Below are 22,317 nucleotides of genomic sequence, written 5' to 3' on the forward strand. Positions count from 1 at the left end.
TTCTTTCTTCTCCTTTCTCTCAGCCTCTCTTTTTCTACTGTTTCATAATGTCATCTCTATATATTTGTGTGAGACTGAAAATAGACGATGTTTTTTCATATTTTAGAAGACTAAGTAATGATTTATTGCTATGATTGATCTGCAATGATTTTGGCTTCTATTGTCAGAAATATGTTGTTCAACTTGTATGTCTATTGTCGCAATAAAAACAGTTTACGTAAAAAAAAAAAGAAAACGGGTACTCTGGAACCAGGTATAGAGAATACTCCTCATGGCAGCAGGTGAAACTGCTAAGTTTTCCAGCTCCCTTAGAAATGTTTTTCCCTTTTATTGCAATGTACAGACAACATACTCTTTGGACCTACAAAAGACTTTATAGGGTAGATTTACTAAATCTTCTAAAAACAGACAAGTGGTGGTATTGCCCATAGCAACTAATCACATTCTATGTATCCTTTCTCTATTGTATTCTAAAAAATGATAGTCTGAATCTGATTGGCTGCTATGGGCAACACCACCATTTTCTTGTTTTAGAGGCTTTAGTAAATCAACCCTACATGATAAACTAAAGGAGTGCATTTTTAGGCTAGGAAAAGAAATACTCTTTCTTGATTATATTACTTTGAGAAGGATTTTCAATAGCTCCTTCCAATGTACAACTATTTAGGATAAGCTCAATTGACTAATTTTAAAGAAAGTCAAAAGATTGTGGATATCTCAAATGCCTATGGTCACTTTATTCAAACAATTTACTCCAAAAGTCGTTTCCATCTTAGTTAGGAATACAAAAAACGCTCAAACATTGTTCCCTGACCCGCATTAAGGGATGCTTTACCTCAACCTCAATTCATCTATATGACCAATGCCGCTTCATTATAGAGGTGGATTTCTCATATGTGCTGTAGTAGAAGGAGCAATACCCCAACATACATACTCCACCTGCTAAAACCTACAAACCTGTGCCTGTGTTTATATCCCCTGAGCCTTCTCCCTTATCGAATCCAATTATGACAGATTAAACAAAGACCTGGTCGCCAATTGTAAAGCAAAACAGAATGTGTTTTGAATCATTAAAAAACTTACTATCATATGATATGTTCCTATTTCTCTTCAAGCAAGTACGTCAGGTGTCCATAATTCAAAAGACACAGTACTAAAAAGACCATTCAACTTCTTAATATATCAATTTGGTAGCCTAACATTTAAAAAAGAGGATGTTGTTGCCACTGCAAATACTTGCACCACCTTTAACAGATATTTTAAAAATGCATAATTCTGGGTTATCTGCTTCCCTTTTTCACTAGTAGAAAGTCAGGATTTCTGTTGCCATGGATGTTACTGTAGTATAATACAACGCAATACATTTTATAAATGTAATAATGGTAGCCAATATCACAAGGTAAGGTTTGATTTAGGTAATTTATTCAGTAAAATGATTAATTTTGTTACTGTCACAGATTTTATTTTTATGCCATGAAAATACATGGGCCATTAATCTGATCTGCATCTCATTCCCACCAAGACTACTCATTTATACTATAACTAGACTAACCTGCTCTGATCTGGAAGCATCTTTCTACAACAGACCACTCAAATAAGCCCTAGACAAAGAAGCTCCAGCCGCCACATACAATCTCCAGAGATCTAAACCTTAATCACAGCCCACCAAATATACTTGCTATCTGCAAAAGTGCTCCCGCACTGCTGAATTCCACTGAGGAACTCAAAAACAGACTTATTAAGATACCTATCCTTTTATCTTATACCATTGCCCTTTATCTTGCCAAGAAATCCCATTTCATTTCTCTACTATTTAACCAATCTTCAAAACTGAATGCTTACTTGCCACATTCAACTGGCTTTCTGCTTACCTGCAATAAAACCTAACTTTCTTTTACATCCCATAATGGTCACCTGCTCCAAACACAAAAGTGACCCTATTCCATATGGAATACGATACGCATACTAGCTCATTCATACCCCACCAATCTTCTGATGCACCTCAGTCTCCAATATAACGGAAGGTGAAACTTCTGCACTCAATTCATGGTCTCCCCTACAATGTGCCCCTCGAGCTTATGCTCTCGCATCTGCTCCACAACCTATCACCAATTGCATGCACCCTCTATCTTCTTAACCTTTCCTCCACTGGCATATGCCCATTCTCTTTTAAACATGTGCTGAGGTCACCAATGCCAAGAAACCGAAACACAACATATCTTGTCCCAGTCTCTCTCTCTCCAACTTTCGTCATTTTTTCTACCCTTGGGATATTTGAGCAGTTTGTGTACAACAGCCTTTCAAGCTTTCTCTCCAATCATCCCTTTCTCATCTCTCTGCAATCAGGCATCTGCCCCAACAGTCTACCGAGACTGTCAGTAATGATCTAGCTACAGCCAAGTCTAAGAGTCACTGTTTGGCACCACTAATCACCCAGCACATTTCCACTGGCTTTTGTCACCGAATTCTCTCCAGTTTCATTTCCTACATATTTAACTGCTCCTTCAGTATAGCTACCCCTGGTACATCCATCGTTCACTCCCAATATCTGTTTGGCCTCCAGTTCCCCCTCTATGTTGACATCATTCAAATCTTCCTATCGTCTTATGAACTCTCCAGCTACCATCTCTTCTAAAAGCAGCACTCTCTCTATTATATAGGAATGGATGATCCACAATTAACTAAAGATCAACATATTCAAAACAAATAAAGATTTTACCACTTCCTCACAAATCTCCCCTACTGTCAACACCACAGTTTCCTCAGTCTCCTAACCCCTTTAAAATACCGCTAGAATATGACGTTTCATAGTTTGCAAAGGAAACTGTTACACAATTTTTTATCTTCCTTACTTACTACATCTTCCTACACAGCTGCATATACCCATCTACTCAACACTTGATGTCCATATACTCCAGAATTCACATAAAATGATGGACAATTCTTATTCCTGCCGGGTGTGATACCTTTTATCGGAACTCGAGATGCAAGAGGTCATATGACCAACAGCGGCATCCCGATGGAGAAGATCCTGATAGGGGTCAGGTAAGTATACTTAGCTTCCCCAACAACCCCCCCCAAACCCTAACCCTCCCTCCTCACAGCCTAACCCTAACCCTCCCCAATGGTGCCTAAACCTAACCACCAACCTCCTGCGGCCTAAACCTAAGTCCCCAGCATACCTATGAGCGGAATGGCGACGGTCGGGATTCAGGCGACAACATTTAGACACATGTTGGAGTTCCGGCACCAGTATTTTAGCCATGTGTCGGTATTCCAGTACTGGGATTACAACTGCCTATCATATGCAATTTGACTCTCCCCAGCAATCAAATACTTAATTCATCTATTAACTAATTGGAAACACACAACAGATTAACCTATGCCACCTATACTAATTACACTGGATCCCCATGCTAATGTCACAATCTCCACTTTGAACAACACTCATTACTCTTGTATCCTGTGTTTCTGATTAACAACTAGATTAGAAGTTTCCAAACGCAGTCCTCAAGGCACCCTAATGGTCCAGGTTTTAAAGATATCCATAGCTCAGCACAGATGGTTAAATCAAATTTACTGAGGTACTAATTAAGTCACCTGTGGCCAAGCATGGATATACTTAAAACATTGGGGTATATTTACTAACAGTCGATTTTGGTTGTATTTAAAATCGACCAGAACAGAACCAACATCCCTACAAAATCAACCCAAGATCGTCCAAAAAATTTATATCATCGATCAAACATCGGGAAAAAAAATTTTTTGGGTCAAATCAGGTCACATGTACTGTATTACCCACAAACACTTTAATTCCTGGCCTAATTTGCATTTTCATGACCGAGAAGCTTGTTGATTTTTTTTGTGTGTCTTTTGCAGTACTAGAAAATTCTCCGTCTGGATAAGATCACTGGTAAACACTAATTCGGCAAATGGGAGGAATGAAAGAAGTGCCACATTACCCTTTGACAAAAACCTGCTGAAGTTACGATTGGGCCCCTACGATGCTAAACCCTTTCCTTCTTTTTCCTAACAGAAATGGCCCCTGACTAACGTAACAGAAATGTTGTTAAATGTGAAATACATATATTGTACTCCCGCTCAGGAAGTACAAGGTATGTTAGATATCCTCAAAGACTAATGTTGCATTACACTGTTCTAGATTCAAGTCCATCACAGGTAGAGGAAATGATCTCACAGATACCGGGTTCCCTGTGAATTTAGGATGGACAGGACACTGGATTAATGGCTGAAGTAGTCCCAGTAGTGACACAGCATGCACAAGCTTTAACCGGGGGGTAGACCAAGTAGTTAATAAATTCCCTGTAGTACCCAATCCAGTTGTCATTTTAATAAAATCCTCTCTACCTCTACAGACTTATCTGTCACCAACCTCTATTCTGTTTCTCCACAGTTTCCTCTTCATCTTTTGCGTTCACACAGGGTGGTACAATACATGGACCAGATTACAGTTCAAACACTACATGCTTAATTGGTCCTTCAGAGTTCTGGCCAAACCCAGTATATCTCACCTGCACGATGACACCAGTATTACTGCAGTGTGCCTTGTCATGCACAAAGGGTGGAAGAAGGATGAGAATACTGGTGAAGGGAAATTTTGTATAGACACTGATATGCCCGTTGGTGAACGCAGACCTGATATTTTCTTCTTCTTTCTCTCCTCTAGTTATGCTCATGGTACTCTACATTGCAAACACACAACAGTTAAATTAAGACACAAATTTGTGTTCCCTACAGGAAAAGGAGGTCTGGAAGTCGAAGGGGTATGGTTAGGAGTCCCCAGGACTCTGGAGAGATGGACAAGGTAAGCCAGTGGCCCCCAGGACGTATCTCCCAAGCCTAGCTGAGGCGGCATATGGTCTGACTCACCTAGGGTAAGGAAGGTATGTGCAAATTGGTAAGAGCTTACTGGCGTGTACCAGGGTTCTCTTCTCAGGCAAGCAGGAAAGCAATGACCTGTCTTACTTGCATGAGGAAGAACATTTGGTAAGGTAGTGCTAACAGAGCCATCCCATATCCCTGCTGTAGACGGACCATTTCAGGTAATACAAATCGACTTCGTACAGTTAACACCATTTAGAAATTATTGTTATGTATTGGTGTGCACCGATGATTTCTCAAACTTGGTAGAGGCATTTCCTGCCGCCACGGATACTGCTGTGTTTACCGCAAAGAAAATTGTGCAGAAATTTGTGTGTAGATATGGTACCCCTAGAAGAAGGAGCAAAGCTTGAAATTGGACTATTGTGGTCATAGACACTGCCACTAGTATTATGTAGCATCAGAACCACTCCCAGATCTTCACTTAACGAATCACCCTCTTCGAAATTTTTGTTTTGGTTTTGTGTTTTTTGGAAGACAACCTCATGTCATGATTGATCCGCACAATGATCAGAAATACACCAATGAGGTGACAGTACAGTACCTTATCGAGATGAGCCAGCATTTGAGAACTTGACAAAAGAACTTGAAACTGTTGATTCCTGGTATGCCAAATACTAACTGTCTTGATTGTAAACCAAGAGACTGTGTGATTGTTCTTAACCTCAGGTTGCCTAATAGACAGGTGGGAAGGACCATACCAAGTTTTGTTGACAGCACTATCCCAGTGAAAGTAGCCGAGAGAGAGACTTGGGTCCACGATTCCCATTGCAGGAAAGTCGGTAGTCCGGAAGGAACTTGTAAATGGAGTGAGATCGCAAAAGTATCACCAGAGAGTCTGTTCCGCGAAGACTGAGAGGCGGCACTGTTGAACACTACCTGAGTGTGCTAAAGGATTACAGAAAGACCAGTCATTGTAATTGATTTGCTATGGACAAGATTTGTTTTGTTCTATTTTTTTTTTCTTTTTCCCGCTGACAAACATATTTTCCAGGACATTCTATTTTTGCGAGGTTTTTCATGAGGAGGAGTAGAGTGTGGGACTGGAACTGGTTCTGGAGGAAGGAGTGATTTCCTTATAGGATCCCAGGATTAGCCGATCAGTTTGTTAAATGTTAGGCGCCGGGGTCCGCTCGTCGGTGCGGCCCGGCGCCTAGCAACCAGGGACGCCGTGCGCGTACAGCCGCCGGCTCCCTGGCAACGCTAGACGCCGGGCGCACGGAGCCGCACGGACCCTAGCAACGGGGACGCCACTTACGGACTGCGTTTCCCCGTTGCTGGGTTCAATTTAATTAATAGATATCTGTTTTCCTGGCCATGCAGCTTGGCAGCTGTATGGCATCTAATCCAATCAGCCTCCAAACAGCTGATTGGAGGACTCCCTGTTAAATACACTTCCTGGGCTTCTCACAGACGCCGGTAATAGCTTCCTGCATGCTGAATCTGTTTGCTGTGAGTGTTTCCAGTCCTGCTGTATCCGGTCGTTCCTGTTCTCAGTTGTCCTGTACTCGGAAGTCGTCATCTGTTCCTGGAGTCCTGACTGAGCACCTTTTGAACATCCAGTGGTGTTCGTGAGTCACGGCGTAGCCGTGTGTTGCGGCTTGGGCCGCTTTATTATTTGTCATTTATTATTTGTGTTTCGGAGCTTTTGCGGAGGATTCCGCTCCCACAGATCCACTCTGGTATCCAGCGGTGCTGGGTAGGAGTACGGACTAGTGGATTTTGGTTGTCCTTTTCCCTGGCGGGTTACCGCACATACCTCAGGTTTAGTCAGTTAGCTTGTAGCCCCTGGCCTGGTTGTTTAGTCAGAGGGCCCCTTGTTATCACCCTGTCTCGGATTTCCCTTTGTCTCCCATTAAGACCTGAGGGGGCATCGGAGTTGGGCAGACATAATCCGCCCTTCAAACGCGGCTGCCATGGGCTCAAGCAACCATAGTCTCGCAGGGGATTTCTGACAACACGGGCGAGACAACAGAGTTAGGGCGCCAGGGGCTACTTTCTATTCCCGCTCCCTTCCCCAGCATTCCGTTCCAGTGCTCCGGTCCTTGCAATAGGACCACCTCAGACCAGAGTGCTGGAATCATAACATTAAAGCCAGAGAAAAATCAAAGGTCTAGTAGTTACGGAGTTCGGAGGTAACGTGATAGGCTATTGTCTGAGGAATACTGTATTTTGTAGTTATTGTGACCCCATATTTGAAGATGAGTGCATCCAGAGATGTCAGTCTAGCAATAAAGCAGCATTTGATAGACATCCCTTGAGTGATTACCACTCACTAGTGGGTAAGGTCTTAAACCAAACGGAATGTTGGTTGTGCTCACAGGTACCTCTAAGACGAAATGATGCAGGATTAGTGCCATTTTTCTTTTAGAGTTAGCTGAGGTACTTGAATTAGAGACGGAAGGGGGAGGGGACCGGTGGACAAAGAGTATAATATAACTATACCCCCTAGTCTAAAGATCCACCAGTACCCATAGATAAATCCTTGATATGTTTAAATCTCACCAATTTCAGGAAATCAGGAAATTGGGAGGTAATCAGGGACAATCAGACAATGGCTATTCACACATAGCAGATAAAGAGCTCAACAATATATGTGGAAGAAAGGTTTATGTTATCTAGGAAGGATACTACTTATAACCCTTGTTCAATGATGAAACAGACCTAGCATACGTTCCAGAAATAGAAACAATGTTCAGAAAATGATAGGAATATATATATATATATATATACACAGTCAAAGATGCGGCACTCACGAACACTTGTCAAGAAATCACAGACACAGGTTTAAGCGTAGTCAACGTTTCAATCCTCTGGGGATTTTCGTCAGGAACAAATTCCTGTATTCTTGTTTGTTCCTGACGAAAATCCCCAGAGGATTGAAACGTTGACTACGCTCAAACCTGTGTCTGTGATTTCTTGACAAGTGTTCGTGAGTGCCGCATCTTTGACTGTGCATATTACTTTATATGAGGGCACCAGAACCAGTTCAAATATCAGGTGGAGTGCCGGGTTCACTGCATTGTATATATATATATATATATATTGGAAAAAAAGCAGCTGCGGCACTCAGGGTCTTGTGGAAAAGTCAAATTTGTATTTGCATCACAAAATAAAACACCAACGTTTCGGGGTGTCTAGCCCTGTTGTCAAGATGTGAGAGTGTGTGTAAGAAATAAGCAACTTACCCTTGTAGAGACAGAACCCGCCAAACCGAGAGGAGAGCTTTTTTTCCAATATCCATTTTCACTGAGGGCACCGGGGCAGGTAATCTCTAGAAGGAGTGCCGGGCTAACTTTCCCAAATATATATATCATGAAAATGTTATGTCATTTTCACGATTTGTTTGTGTTTTCTCCCTCTAACCAGCAGAACCTCAATCGAATCCGAACATCAGTGTACAAACACGTAGGTACATGTATGTGTGAAATGTTCGTTCAAATCAGACATTATAGAACATAGCACTGTCCCAGCATACTCTATAGGTTGAATGTTGTCCCACACCCAACCAGTGGTCCCGCGACCGCTGAGTGCATATAGAGGATGTCTCATCCTCCTCCCTGTCTTCCCCAAATATAGTCAGATGTCTGATTTGCGAAATGAATACATACTTGTGTCTAGGTCACCGATTATTGTTTGAAATATTTTTTTCTTATGTTAATAATTTATGGCAGTTATTGTTTACTGCCAAAGGGTGGACTGTCGAAGTCCAAAAATACTACATAGAGAGAACATACAGATTCCACACATTATGAGTCGCTATGCTTGCGAAGACGCACAGCGCGCACAGCAATATATGGTAACATACGCATTTACACAGACATGCCACAAAGATAGATTTGACACATATTTCATACAGCACATAAATGTAGACATATGAAGCACCAGACATCATAAGGTTTTAAATTATATAATGGAGTAACGTCATGTATGTGTATTATTGAAGCGGAGCAAGATGGACATGTTGTGCTTGGTGTCGAAGTAACCAGATTAATGTGTAGATTCATTTGGTGCCTGTGATTAGGTTGTAGCACATTGCCATGAGTAGATATGATTAAATGTAGGAATATGAAGTCACTTTTACTGGAACAAAATATATGTTCAAAAGAGCATGTGATGGACAGGAAACCAGAGACTAGCAACCTTGAACAAAAGCCCTCACACTGACCAATGACTCATCATGAATGAGAAAGTCCCCTCCCCTAGACCAATAGCAAGAGATCTGTATACCCCCAACGGCCTCAGAGATATAGCTGATTCCACATAGAAGAGCTTCCTGTTTGTACCAGGTGCTGACCGAGATGGGCTTCTGCCGATGCTCTGCTGCTTTGAGCATGGAGGAAGAGCTAAAGATGGAGGAGGGGGAGCCTAGTAAGCATTGAGCAAATATGGTGATGTATTGCTGGCCGTGTCTGTATTTGAATTAGTTTGTAATAACTGCTTACTGTGTAAACTGTAACCATGTAACTATATATATACATATATACTGTACATTGTGATATATTGAATAAAATAAGAATTTACTTACCGATAATTCTATTTCTCATAGTCCGTAGTGGATGCTGGGGACTCCGAAAGGACCATGGGGAATAGCGGCTCCGCAGGAGACTGGGCACAAAGTAAAAGCTTTAGGACTAGCTGGTGTGCACTGGCTCCTCCCCCTATGACCCTCCTCCAAGCCTCAGTTAGGATACTGTGCCCGGACGAGCGTACACAATAAGGAAGGATTTTGAATCCCGGGTAAGACTCATACCAGCCACACCGTACAACTTGTGATCTGAACCCAGTTAACAGCATGATAACAGAAGGAGCCTCTGAAAAGATGGCTCACAACAACAATAACCCGATTTTTGTAACAATAACTATGTACAAGTAATGCAGACAATCCGCACTTGGGATGGGCGCCCAGCATCCACTACGGACTATGAGAAATAGAATTATCGGTAAGTAAATTCTTATTTTCTCTAACGTCCTAGTGGATGCTGGGGACTCCGAAAGGACCATGGGGATTATACCAAAGCTCCCAAACGGGCGGGAGAGTGCGGATGACTCTGTAGCACCGAATGAGAGAACTCCAGGTCCTCCTCAGCCAGGGTATCAAATTTGTAGAATTTAGCAAACGTGTTTGCCCCTGACCAAGTAGCTGCTCGGCAAAGTTGTAAAGCCGAGACCCCTCGGGCAGCCGCCCAAGATGAGCCCACTTTCCGTGTGGAATGGGCTTTTACAGATTTTGGCTGTGGCAGGCCTGCCACAGAATGTGACTGTAGTACTGGTCGCACAGGTTGAATAACTTCTATGAAAATGACCCCTTATTTATTTTGTCCCAAACACATCTGTGTTATTCATGACAGTTTAGGGGGTGCTACCACGGGCAAAATAAATCTGCACAAAAAAAGGGAAGAAAGAGGGTTCGGAATGCCCTAAAGTGGTGCACACAATCTTATATTAAAATATAACTTTTATTATTATATATAATAAAACCAGCGAATTTTAAGAAAAAAGGTAAGAGAGTGTAAATAAGATAGAAATTGTGATTAAAATTGAAAAAGCTGCGCACTAGATGTCATCCGTATCCTAAATTCTAATATTGGAACAGTGAAGAGTGTCCTAGAGGTATATGCTTTCTCTATAACTGTATATCTGTTATTCTAAACTCCTAGAATAAGTGTCTCTATTTTTCAAGTCCCTCTCGGGATATGTACTGTGAGACCGTTATGGAAACAGGACTCCTATTTTCTTAATATATAATAGTAGCAAAATGATAGTAGTGCTCCAATGGTTTGCTGTGTTAAATTATAAACATAATGAAATGATCTTCCAACAATGTGTGTTATGTTTTTATTGTATCACTGGAATGATAACATAATTCTTAGGCTTCAATTGTACCACAGAGGCATCTGTATATTCTCAGTTCATTTGATACTGTTACATCCACTGTGAATGAGTCATGTGTGTAGTGATACAATTGTAACACATGCAGGAGAAAACAGCAGGTGTCTGATTCTCAGATTGAACTCTCTCAGTTTAATTGTGACAATTGTAACACATGCAGGAGAGACAGCAGATGTCTGATTCTCAGATTGAACTCTCTCAGTTTAATTGTGACAATTGTAACACATGCAGGAGAAACAGCAGGTGTCTGATTCTCAGATTGAACTCTAACAGCTGCTGTTTATGCCTGACAATCTAATCTCAGTTTAATTGTGACATGAGGATGGACTTATTTGCAGCTCACGTCGCTGCTTATCACAATGGGTTAAGCTTTCCCCGTCACAATGTTGATTGGTGATTAATATTCACCTTAACACAGTATTAATTAGGCACTTTCCCCTCGGAATCACTATAATGTTATACTGTATTCGCTCCTAAATTATTCATAAAGGAGCATTCAAAGTTTATTCTTTTGAATTAGATTGAGACAGAGATAGAGCAGGTTTATTGAATAGCAATTAGGCATTCATTAAGCATGTGAACCATGTCACTGATGCCCCAGTATATATGCAGTCCTTTGAACAGTGCTTTATAGTATAAGTATACTGTTTATGTTAAAACTGAGTACTGCATCTATAAGGACATTAATTAAAGGTATTAACTACATGTCATTAATTCTGCTCAGTAACTTTCAATGCACACAATAGAGTTACATATATTTCTCAACTAAGCTGTTTCCTACTCAAGGAGCACTTGATATATCCTTCACTATGCACACTGAATTTCACAATGCACACTGGAGTCTGGTATCTAACAAGACTGTTTCCTATTTCCCTGCAATTTGCATGGGATGACACTCCTCATATGGTTATATCCTTCCTATTCTAACATGATATGGAGACTGTCTAAAGTGCACAGCTAGCCTGACGCACGCTTCGCTGTTTGCAAACAGCGAAGCGTGCGTCAGGCTAGCTGTGCACTTTAGACAGTCTCCATATCATGTTAGAATAGGAAGGATATAACCATATGAGGAGTGTCATCCCATGCAAATTGCAGGGAAATAGGAAACAGTCTTGTTAGATACCAGACTCCAGTGTGCATTGTGAAATTCAGTGTGCATAGTGAAGGATATATCAAGTGCTCCTTGAGTAGGAAACAGCTTAGTTGAGAAATATATGTAACTCTATTGTGTGCATTGAAAGTTACTGAGCAGAATTAATGACATGTAGTTAATACCTTTAATTAATGTCCTTATAGATGCAGTACTCAGTTTTAACATAAACAGTATACTTATACTATAAAGCACTGTTCAAAGGACTGCATATATACTGGGGCATCAGTGACATGGTTCACATGCTTAATGAATGCCTAATTGCTATTCAATAAACCTGCTCTATCTCTGTCTCAATCTAATTCAAAAGAATAAACTTTGAATGCTCCTTTATGAATAATTTAGGAGCGAATACAGTATAACATTATAGTGATTCCGAGGGGAAAGTGCCTAATTAATACTGTGTTAAGGTGAATATTAATCACCAATCAACATTGTGACGGGGAAAGCTTAACCCATTGTGATAAGCAGCGACGTGAGCTGCAAATAAGTCCATCCTCATGTCACAATTAAACTGAGATTAGATTGTCAGGCATAAACAGCAGCTGTTAGAGTTCAATCTGAGAATCAGACACCTGCTGTTTCTCCTGCATGTGTTACAATTGTCACAATTAAACTGAGAGAGTTCAATCTGAGAATCAGACATCTGCTGTCTCTCCTGCATGTGTTACAATTGTCACAATTAAACTGAGAGAGTTCAATCTGAGAATCAGACACCTGCTGTTTTCTCCTGCATGTGTTACAATTGTATCACTACACACATGACTCATTCACAGTGGATGTAACAGTATCAAATGAACTGAGAATATACAGATGCCTCTGTGGTACAATTGAAGCCTAAGAATTATGTTATCATTCCAGTGATACAATAAAAACATAACACACATTGTTGGAAGATCATTTCATTATGTTTATAATTTAACACAGCAAACCATTGGAGCACTACTATCATTTTGCTACTATTATATATTAAGAAAATAGGAGTCCTGTTTCCATAACGGTCTCACAGTACATATCCCGAGAGGGACTTGAAAAATAGAGACACTTATTCTAGGAGTTTAGAATAACAGATATACAGTTATAGAGAAAGCATATACCTCTAGGACACTCTTCACTGTTCCAATATTAGAATTTAGGATACGGATGACATCTAGTGCGCAGCTTTTTCAATTTTAATCACAATTTCTATCTTATTTACACTCTCTTACCTTTTTTCTTAAAATTCGCTGGTTTTATTATATATAATAATAAAAGTTATATTTTAATATAAGATTGTGTGCACCACTTTAGGGCATTCCGAACCCTCTTTCTTCCCTTTTTTTCTGCCACAGAATGTGCAAGCTGAATTGTACTACAAATCCAACGAGCAATCGTCTGCTTAGAAGCAGGAGCACCCAGCTTGTTGGGTGCATACAGGATAAACAGCGAGTCAGATTTTCTGACTCCAGCCGTCCTGGAAACATATATTTTCAGGGCCCTGACTACGTCCAGCAACTTGGAATCCTCCAAGTCCCTAGTAGCCGCAGGCACCACAATAGGTTGGTTTAAGTGAAATGCTGAAACCACCTTAGGGAGAAATTGAGGACGAGTCCTCAATTCTGCCTTGTCCGTATGAAAAATTAGGTAAGGGCTTTTATAGGATAAAGCCGCCAATTCTGATACACGTCTGGCTGAAGCCAGGGCTAACAGCATTACCACTTTCCATGTGAGATATTTCAAGTCCACAGTGGTGAGTGGTTCAAACCAATGTGATTTTAGGAATCCCAACACTACATTGAGATCCCAAGGTGCCACTGGAGGCACAAAAGGAGGCTGTATATGCAGTACTCCCTTGACAAACGTCTGAACTTCAGGAACAGAAGCTAGTTCTTTTTGGAAGAATATCGACAGGGCCGAAATTTGAACCTTAATGGACCCTAATTTGAGGCCCATAGACAGTCCTGTTTGCAGGAAATGCAGGAATCGACCCAGTTGAAATTCCTCCGTAGGGGCCTTCCTGGCCTCGCACCACGCAACATATTTACGCCCAATACGGTGATAATGTTGTACGGTTACATCCTTCCTGGCTTTGATCAGGGTAGGGATGACTTCATCCGGAATGCCTTTTTCCTTCAGGATCCGGCGTTCAACCGCCATGCCGTCAAACGCAGCCGCGGTAAGTCTTGGAACAGACATGGTCCCTGCTGGAGCAGGTCCTGTCTTAGAGGTAGAGGCCACGGGTCTTCCGTGAGCATCTCTTGAATTTCCGGGTACCAAGTCCTTCTTGGCCAATCCGGAGCCACGAGTATAGTCTTTACTCCTCTCCTTCTTATGATTCTCAGTACTTTTGGTATGAGAGGAAGAGGAGGGAACACATACACTGACCGGTACACCCACGGTGTTACCAGAGCGTCCACAGCTATTGCCTGAGGGTCCCTTGACCTGGAGCAATATCTGTCCAGTTTTTTGTTGAGGCGAGACGCCATCATGTCCACCTTTGGTTTTTCCCAACGGTTTACAATCATGTGGAAGACTTCTGGGTGAAGTCCCCACTCCCCCGGGTGAAGATCGTGTCTGCTGAGAAAGTCTGCTTCCCAGTTGTCCACTCCCGGAATGAACACTGCTGACAGTGCTATCACATGATTTTCCGCCAGCGAAGAATCCTTGCCACTTCCGTCATTGCCCTCCTGCTTCTTGTGCCGCCCTGTCTGTTTACGTGGGCGACTGCCGTGATGTTGTCCGACTGGATCAATACTGGCTGACCCTGAAGCAGAGGCCTTGCCTGACTTAGGGCATTGTAAATGGCCCTTAGTTCCAGGATATTTATGTGAAGTGACGTTTCCATGCTTGACCACAAGCCCTGGAAATTTTTTCCCTGTGTGACTGCTCCCCAGCCTCTCAGGCTGGCATCCGTGGTCACCAGGACCCAATCCTGAATGCCGAATCTGCGGCCCTCTAGGAGATGAGCACTCTGTAACCACCACAGGAGAGACACCCTTGTCCTTGGAGACAGGGTTATCCGCTGATGCATTTGAAGATGCGATCCGGACCATTTGTCTAGCAGATCCAACTGAAAAGTTCTTGCGTGGAATCTGCCGAATGGAATCGCTTCGTAAGAAGCCACCATCTTTCCCAGGACCCTTGTGCACTGATGCACTGACACCTGGCCTGGTCTTAGGAGTTTCCTGACTAGGTCGGATAACTCCCTGGCTTTCTCTTCCGGGAGAAACACCTTTTTCTGTACTGTGTCCAGAATCATCCCTAGGAACAGCAGACGTGTCGTCGGAATCAGTTGCGATTTTGTAATATTTAGAATCCATCCGTGCTGTCGTAGTACTATTTGAGATAGTGCTACTCCGACCTCTAACTGTTCTCTGGACCGTGCCCTTATCAGGAGATCGTCCAAGTAAGGGATAATTAAGATGCCTTTACTTCGAAGAAGAATCATCATTTCGGCCATTACCTTGGTAAAGACCCGGGGTGCCGTGGACAATCCAAACGGCAGCGTCTGAAACTGATAGTGACAGTTCTGTACCACAAACCTGAGGTACCCTTGGTGAGAAGGGCAAATTGGGACATGGAGGTAAGCATCCTTGATGTCCAGAGACACCATGTAGTCCCCTTCTTCCAGGTTCGCTATCACTGCTCTGAGTGACTCCATCTTGAACTTGAACCTTTTTATGTAAGTGTTCAAGGCTTTCAGATTTAAAATGGGTCTCACCGAGCCGTCCGGCTTCGGTACCACAAACAGCGTGGAGTAATACCCCTTTCCCTGTTGTAGGAGGGGTACCTTGATTATCACTTGCTGGGAATACAGCTTGTGAATGGCTTCCAATACCGCCTCCCTGTCGGGGGTAGACGTTGGTAAAGCAGACTTCAGGAACCGGTGAGGGGGAGACGTCTCGAATTCCAATTTGTACCCCTGAGATACTACCTGCAGGATCCAGGGGTCCACTTGCGAGTGAGCCCACTGCGCGCTGAAATTCTTGAGACGGGCCCCCACCGTGCCTGAGTCCGCTTGTAAGGCCCCAGCTGCTGCGAGGTGACTTGGGGTAAAAAGGTGGATTTCCCAGCCGTTGCCGTGGCCACCAGGTCCGATAGACCGCCCCCAAATAACTCCTCCCCTTTATACTGCAATACTTCCATATGCCGTTTGGAATCCGCATCCCCTGACCACTGTCGCGTCCATAATCCTCTTCTGGCAGAAATGGACATCGCACTCACTCTTGATGCCAGAGTGCAAATGTCTCTCTGTGCATCTCGCATATATAGGAATGCATCCTTTAAATGCTCTATAGTCAATAATATATTGTCCCTGTCCAGGGTATCAATATTTTCAGTCAGGGAATCCGACCAAGCCACCCCAGCACTGCACATCCAGGCTGAGGCGATTGCTGGTCGCAGTATAACACCAGTATGTGTGTATATACTTTTAAGGATATTTTCCAGCCTCCTATCTGCTGGCTCCTTAAGGGCGGCCGTTTCTGGAGACGGTAACGCCACTTGTTTTGATAAGCGTGTGAGCGCCTTATCCACCCTAGGGGGTGTTTCCCAACGAGCCCTAACCTCTGGTGGGAAGGGATATAGTGCCAATAATTTTTTAGAAATTAGCAGTTTTTTGTCGGGGGTAACCCACGCTTCATCACACACTTCATTCAATTCATCTGATTCAGGAAAAACTACGGGTAGTTTTTTCACACCCCACATAATACCCCTTTTTGTGGTACTTGCAGTATCAGAGATGTGCAAAACCTCCTTCATTGCCGTGATCATGTAACGTGTGGCCCTACTGGAAAATACGTTTGTTTCTTCACCGTCGACACTGGAGTCAGTGTCTGTGTCTGGGTCCGTGTCGACCCACTGAGGTAACGGGCGTTTAATAGCCCCTGACGGTGTTTGAGACGCCTGGACAGGCACTAACTGAGCTGCCGGCTGTCTCATGTCGTCAACAGTTTTCTGTAACGTGCCGACACTGTCACGTAATTCCTTAATTACGGCCATCCATTCAGGTGTCGACTCCCTAGGGGGTGACATCACCATTATAGGCAATTGCTCCGCCTCCACATCATTTTCCTCCTCATACATGTCGACACACACGTACCGACACCCAGCACACACACAGGGAATGCTCTGATAGAGGACAGGACCCACTTAGCCCCTTGGGGAGACAGAGGGAGAGTTTGCCAGCACACACCAGAGCGCTATATATGTATAGGGACAACCTTACATTAAGTGTCTATCCCTTATAGCTGCTTATATCTGTTATTTTGCCAAATAAGTGCCCCCCTCTCTTTTTTACCCTGTTTCTGTAGTTGCAGGATGCAGGGGAGATTCTGGGAGCCTTCCTACCAGCGGAGCTGTGTGGGAAAAATGGCGCTGTGTGCTGAGGAGATAGGCCCCGCCCCCTTCACGGCGGGCTCTTCTCCCGCTTTTTTCTGGAAAACTGGCAGGGGTTAAATACATCCATATAGCCCAGGAGCTATATGTGATGTATTTTTTGCCAAATAAGGTAAATTCATTGCTTCCCAGGGCGCCCCCCCCCCAGCGCCCTGCACCCTCAGTGACCGAAGTGTGAAGTGTGCTGAGAGCAATGGCGCACAGCTGCAGTGCTGTGCGCTACCTTATGAAGACAGGAAAGTCTTCTGCCGCCGATTTATGGACCTCTTCTTGCTTCAGCATCTGTAAGGGGGCCGGCGGCGCGGCTCCGGGACCCATCCATGGCTGGGCCTGTGATCGTCCCTCTGGAGCTAATGTCCAGTAGTCTAAGAAGCCCAATCCACTCTGCACGCAGGTGAGTTCGCTTCTTCTCCCCTTAGTCCCTCGATGCAGTGAGCCTGTTGCCAGCAGGTCTCACTGAAAATAAAAAACCTATTTAAACTTTTACTCTAAGCAGCTCAGGAGAGCCACCTAGATTGCACCCTTCTCGTTCGGGCACAAAATCTTAACTGAGGCTTGGAGGAGGGTCATAGGGGGAGAAGCCAGTGCACACCAGCTAGTCCTAAAGCTTTTACTTTGTGCCCAGTCTCCTGCGGAGCCGCTATTCCCCATGGTCCTTTCGGAGTCCCCAGCATCCACTAGGACGTTAGAGAAATATCCTTTTAATAACAAATATATACATCAATGAGCTTTGGAACTCAGATAATGTGTGGGTGTATTGTTTTCTCTTATGGGATGTAGTGTTTTGTGATGTATAGCGCACATTCATAGCACATGGTAATAAGATGCGCAGGAGTCCACAGTATAAAATAGAGCTGGCATTTTAAATATTTGTTAGAAAGTAATTTGCCTTGAACAGTATAAACCATTTAAGTTTGAAATAAACGGCTTATATTAATCACAAAAGTATCTTTATAACTACTGTCACTCGTGCGTTGGGATTCCCCCACAAAAATCGAGTATCAACGACAGTTTCGGATGACCCAGGGCTACTTAGAATAATGTGAAAGCAGTCGCACTGGGCGCCAGGAATTGCAGCTGACACCACCAGCCTGCCCCGAAACCGGCCATGACATGCCCGTGTTTCCCGCACCACTCCTCACCAATGCCGCACCACCGCCCCCAAATGCCCGCCGGCTATCAATCACTATGCGATTGCAACATTCCGGGATGCGAGCGCATTGTAAAAGTGTGTGCACACGTGATGCGGTCGCAGCGCAGTCATCCGATAATCGTTCAGAGTTTTAGCAATTTTGCGACTGAAGGTGGAATAAATCCCATGGTTCTGAACAACATTCTCAGATACATAATTTTTTGCCAACTAACTTCTGAAAACGTTCCATTTCACAGTCCAGGACAAAACAGGTCCTGAGGCTCCAGTACAAAGTAGCATATGGAAATTAGATGTGATGACCAAGACCCCTATGCAACTTTAATAAGAATGAAGATAAAACTAAAAATAAATCTCTACTCCTTTAATGGAGAAGCAAACTATTTTCTATGTGGAGCAGTGTTGGTAGGAAAGGTCTAAATGTGTTCTATTTCCAAGGAATACCATGAAAAGCTTAAGTGTCTTTTTTTTTTTTTTTGAATCCAGAATCCCTATGCACATTCAATACATTTGACCATGGGTCTTCAACCTGCAGTCCTCCAGCTGCTGTGGAACTAAACATCCCAGCATGCCCTGCCTCAGTTTTAGTAAGCCTTAATAAGACCCATGCATTAGACTGTGTGAAAATCTAAAATATACCAAACCAAGGTCCAACAACTGCTAATTGAAGAATACATCTGACTGATCTGCAATTTTACTACCTAAGTACAGGTTGAGTATCCCTTATCCAAAATGCTTGGGACCAGAGGTATTTTGGATATCGGATTTTTCCGTATTTTGGAATAATTGCATACCATAATGAGATATCATGGTGATGGGACCTAAATCTAAGCACAGAATTAATTTATGTTTCATATACACCTTATACACACATCCTGAAGGTAGTTTTAGCCAATATTTTTTATAACTTTGTGTATTAAACAAAGTGTGTGTACATTCACACAATTCATTTATGTTTCATATACACCTTATACACACAGCCTGAAGGTCATTTAATACAATATTTTTAATAACTGTGTATTAAACAAAGTTTGTGTACATTGAGCCATCAAAAAACAAAGGTTTCATTATTTCACTCTCACTCAAAAAAGTCCGTATTTCGGAATATTCCGTATTTCGGAATATTTGGATATGGGATACTCAACCTGTATAACACAAGAAGGAATCTTTTTTTGCCTTTTCTCCTAATTGCCACAAAAGCCCTGCTCCTGGAAACTTTGAAAGACTGGCTCTTGTGGGCTAATAAAACTATGGAGGGGCTGGTGTTGTGCCGGTACAACACATCAAACATCAACATGGCAATGTGGTTGCCCTGGTCACAATTCAAGATTACAGCTATGTACAACTCTTTGGCAGCCTGATGAACACACACAGAAAGTTATGAGCTGTGAGGAATATGCTATCTACAGCACATATCATTTACTTGGAGTGCAAGGCAGCATTAGAGAAATAATTGCTACATCTGACGGTCACTTGGAAAGCCAGGTTATGGGGTGGAGGAAACCCCAAAGTACGAACACCCACCCCCAACACACATACAATACTTCATCTGACCTATATCATAATCTTCACCCATGTTTCCTTCTTGTCCTTTAATGCTCCCTAGGTTACATCTATGATCACTTAAGATGGAATTCAATTAGCAGCGGTAATCTGTTATTGCTGTAAAAACAGAATTTATCGTGACCCACAATAAGCCCCTATCCAATTGCCCGTGATAAATTACCAGCTATAATTCTCCACATGATTTACCGTGAATTTCCCATCTCCACCTCTGAGCTGGTGATAAGCTTGGTGAAAATCCTTATTTTAAAAGGTAAAAAGTCGGGATTTGGTTCAGAACCCCTGGGACACCCCTCTGAATGACTAATTGGGCACTTTGACGGTTTTAATTATTTTTAATTGGCCAATAATGACATGTCATTTTGGAATCAAAAATGCATAGTGATGGAAATTGGGGCACAAGGTATGGGACAGGTATACTGGGTATGCTTTATGAGTGGGGCAGGTGTTTTTAGACTTGCAGATGGGAGTAATCAGTGTTTTTATTCTTATAGTTTATTGAAAGTGGCTTATAATCACCCAAATATATACTTATACCCATTTGTATGCATCTCCAATTTAATTTGAGCACTTATTTGGTTGAAAAACATTAGCTTTCTATTTGTTTTGGGTTTTTTTTACTCTTTTTTTAAAGAAAAATGCATTCAACAGCCATTTTACCCACGTTAACTACACCAAATCTTTATATTATGACCACTAATAGGCTTCTATACCAGTGTTTTCCTATCTTAGGCCCTCATTCCGAGTGGTTCGCTCGCTAGCTGCTTTTAGCAGCATTGCACACGCTAAGCCGCCGCCTACTGGGAGTGAATCTTAGCATAGCAGAATTGCGAACGAAAGATTAGCAGAATTGCGAATAGAAATTTCTTTGCAGTTTCTGAGTAGCTCGAGACTTACTCTGCCACTGCGATCAGTTCAGTCAGTTTCGTTCCTGGTTTGAAGTCACAAACACACTCAGCGTTCGCCCAGACACTCCCCCGTTTCTCCAGACACTCCCGCGTTTTTCCCAGAAACGGCTGCGTTTTTTCGCACACACCCATAAAACGGCCAGTTTCCGCCAAGAAACACCCACTTCCTGTCAATCACACTCCGATCACCAGAACGAAGAAATTTCTCCGTTAAGCCGTGAGTAAAATTCCAAACTTTTTAGCAAATTTACTTGGCGCAGGCGCACTGCGAACGTTGCGCATGCGCAGTTTGCGACTAATCGCACCGATGCGAGGAAAAATAACGAGCGAACAACTCGGAATGAGGGCCTTAGTTTGGCTTTTTTTGGGGTACAGGCAGATTTCTCCATTTTCTCCTACACTCTTCTCGGAAAGAAGTATCCATTTTTTTGCAAATTTGGAATAGGTTAGGTTGAATTGTGGGAGCGAGCAAACCCGCAATAAGCCACTTTTCGTGGTAATTTTTTGTCGGTCCACAAAAAATGTCCAGTCGCTGTAAATTACCACGTAATCGCGGTTCACTGAATTCCCCCCTTAGTCTTTTTGTATTTTCTTAAATTCCTCTTTTCTTTTTGCAAAATGATCTATAGTAAATCACATATTTAGGTTTCTTTCCTCCTTTTTCTGGAGTAGTACTTTCTTTCAAAAAGGTGGAAAATGACAACAAAGTTTATAAAAGCAAACAAACTAACGAACCAAAACAATACAGAAAATAAAATATGGTATTGCTATATTGTTTAGTTGTTACACAGATTCCTTACCTTCCCAGAGGCAACACATTTATTCTCTTCTTTATTTCTCCTAGTCTCTCAGCATCCCTACATAGTGCAACTGCATGGCTGTGATACAGAAGAGTAAATTCATTAAACTTATATGTGAATATACAGTGGGGTCGCCGCCTACTCTTAAAAGGAGCAACACGTATAGGGCCGCTTATTCCTGCATGCTACAGTATTCAAAGTCTGTGCTTAACTGATGTGCAGTGGTGCAAGTAGAAATATTTTCTTAGTGGTACTGAGTGTGCCCAAAAAAATGGGTGTGGTCATGGGTTGTGAGGGGGTGTGGCCATATGCTGCTAGTGGGAGTGGCTACATGACACAGACCCTTTTTTTTTTATCTGGAGGCAAGGCTAAAAATATATATTAATGCCTCCAGTATAATAGAAATATATAGTAATGCCCCCAATTTAATAACAATATACAGCAATGCCTCCATTATAACAGGAAAATACAGCCACTGTCGCACTCCCAGTAACCCTGACAAAGTGGGAAGAGCCGTCATGCTGCCAAGTACCATGGTCTTGTTGCTTTGTGGCACATTATAATTGTGGTAATGGC

At 42.6% G+C, this 22,317-nt stretch overlaps 1 protein-coding gene across 3 annotated transcripts in view; it reads right to left on the bottom strand.

The window, feature by feature from the left end:
* Positions 1-22,317, bottom strand: part of ASL (argininosuccinate lyase) — a 201,269-nt gene that overhangs the window by 82,748 nt on the left and 96,204 nt on the right. For 2 of the 3 annotated variants that reach the window (XM_063953842.1, XM_063953840.1), the window contains one exon: positions 21,742-21,819. The exons of the other annotated variant lie outside the window; for it this stretch is intronic. In XM_063953842.1, the coding sequence (XP_063809912.1) occupies positions 21,742-21,819 (78 nt within the window). The remainder of the gene's footprint in view (positions 1-21,741; positions 21,820-22,317) is intronic. 3 annotated transcript variants of the gene reach the window in all.

Source organism: Pseudophryne corroboree, chromosome 2, assembly GCF_028390025.1.
Source record: "Pseudophryne corroboree isolate aPseCor3 chromosome 2, aPseCor3.hap2, whole genome shotgun sequence".
Lineage (NCBI taxonomy): Eukaryota > Metazoa > Chordata > Amphibia > Anura > Myobatrachidae > Pseudophryne > Pseudophryne corroboree.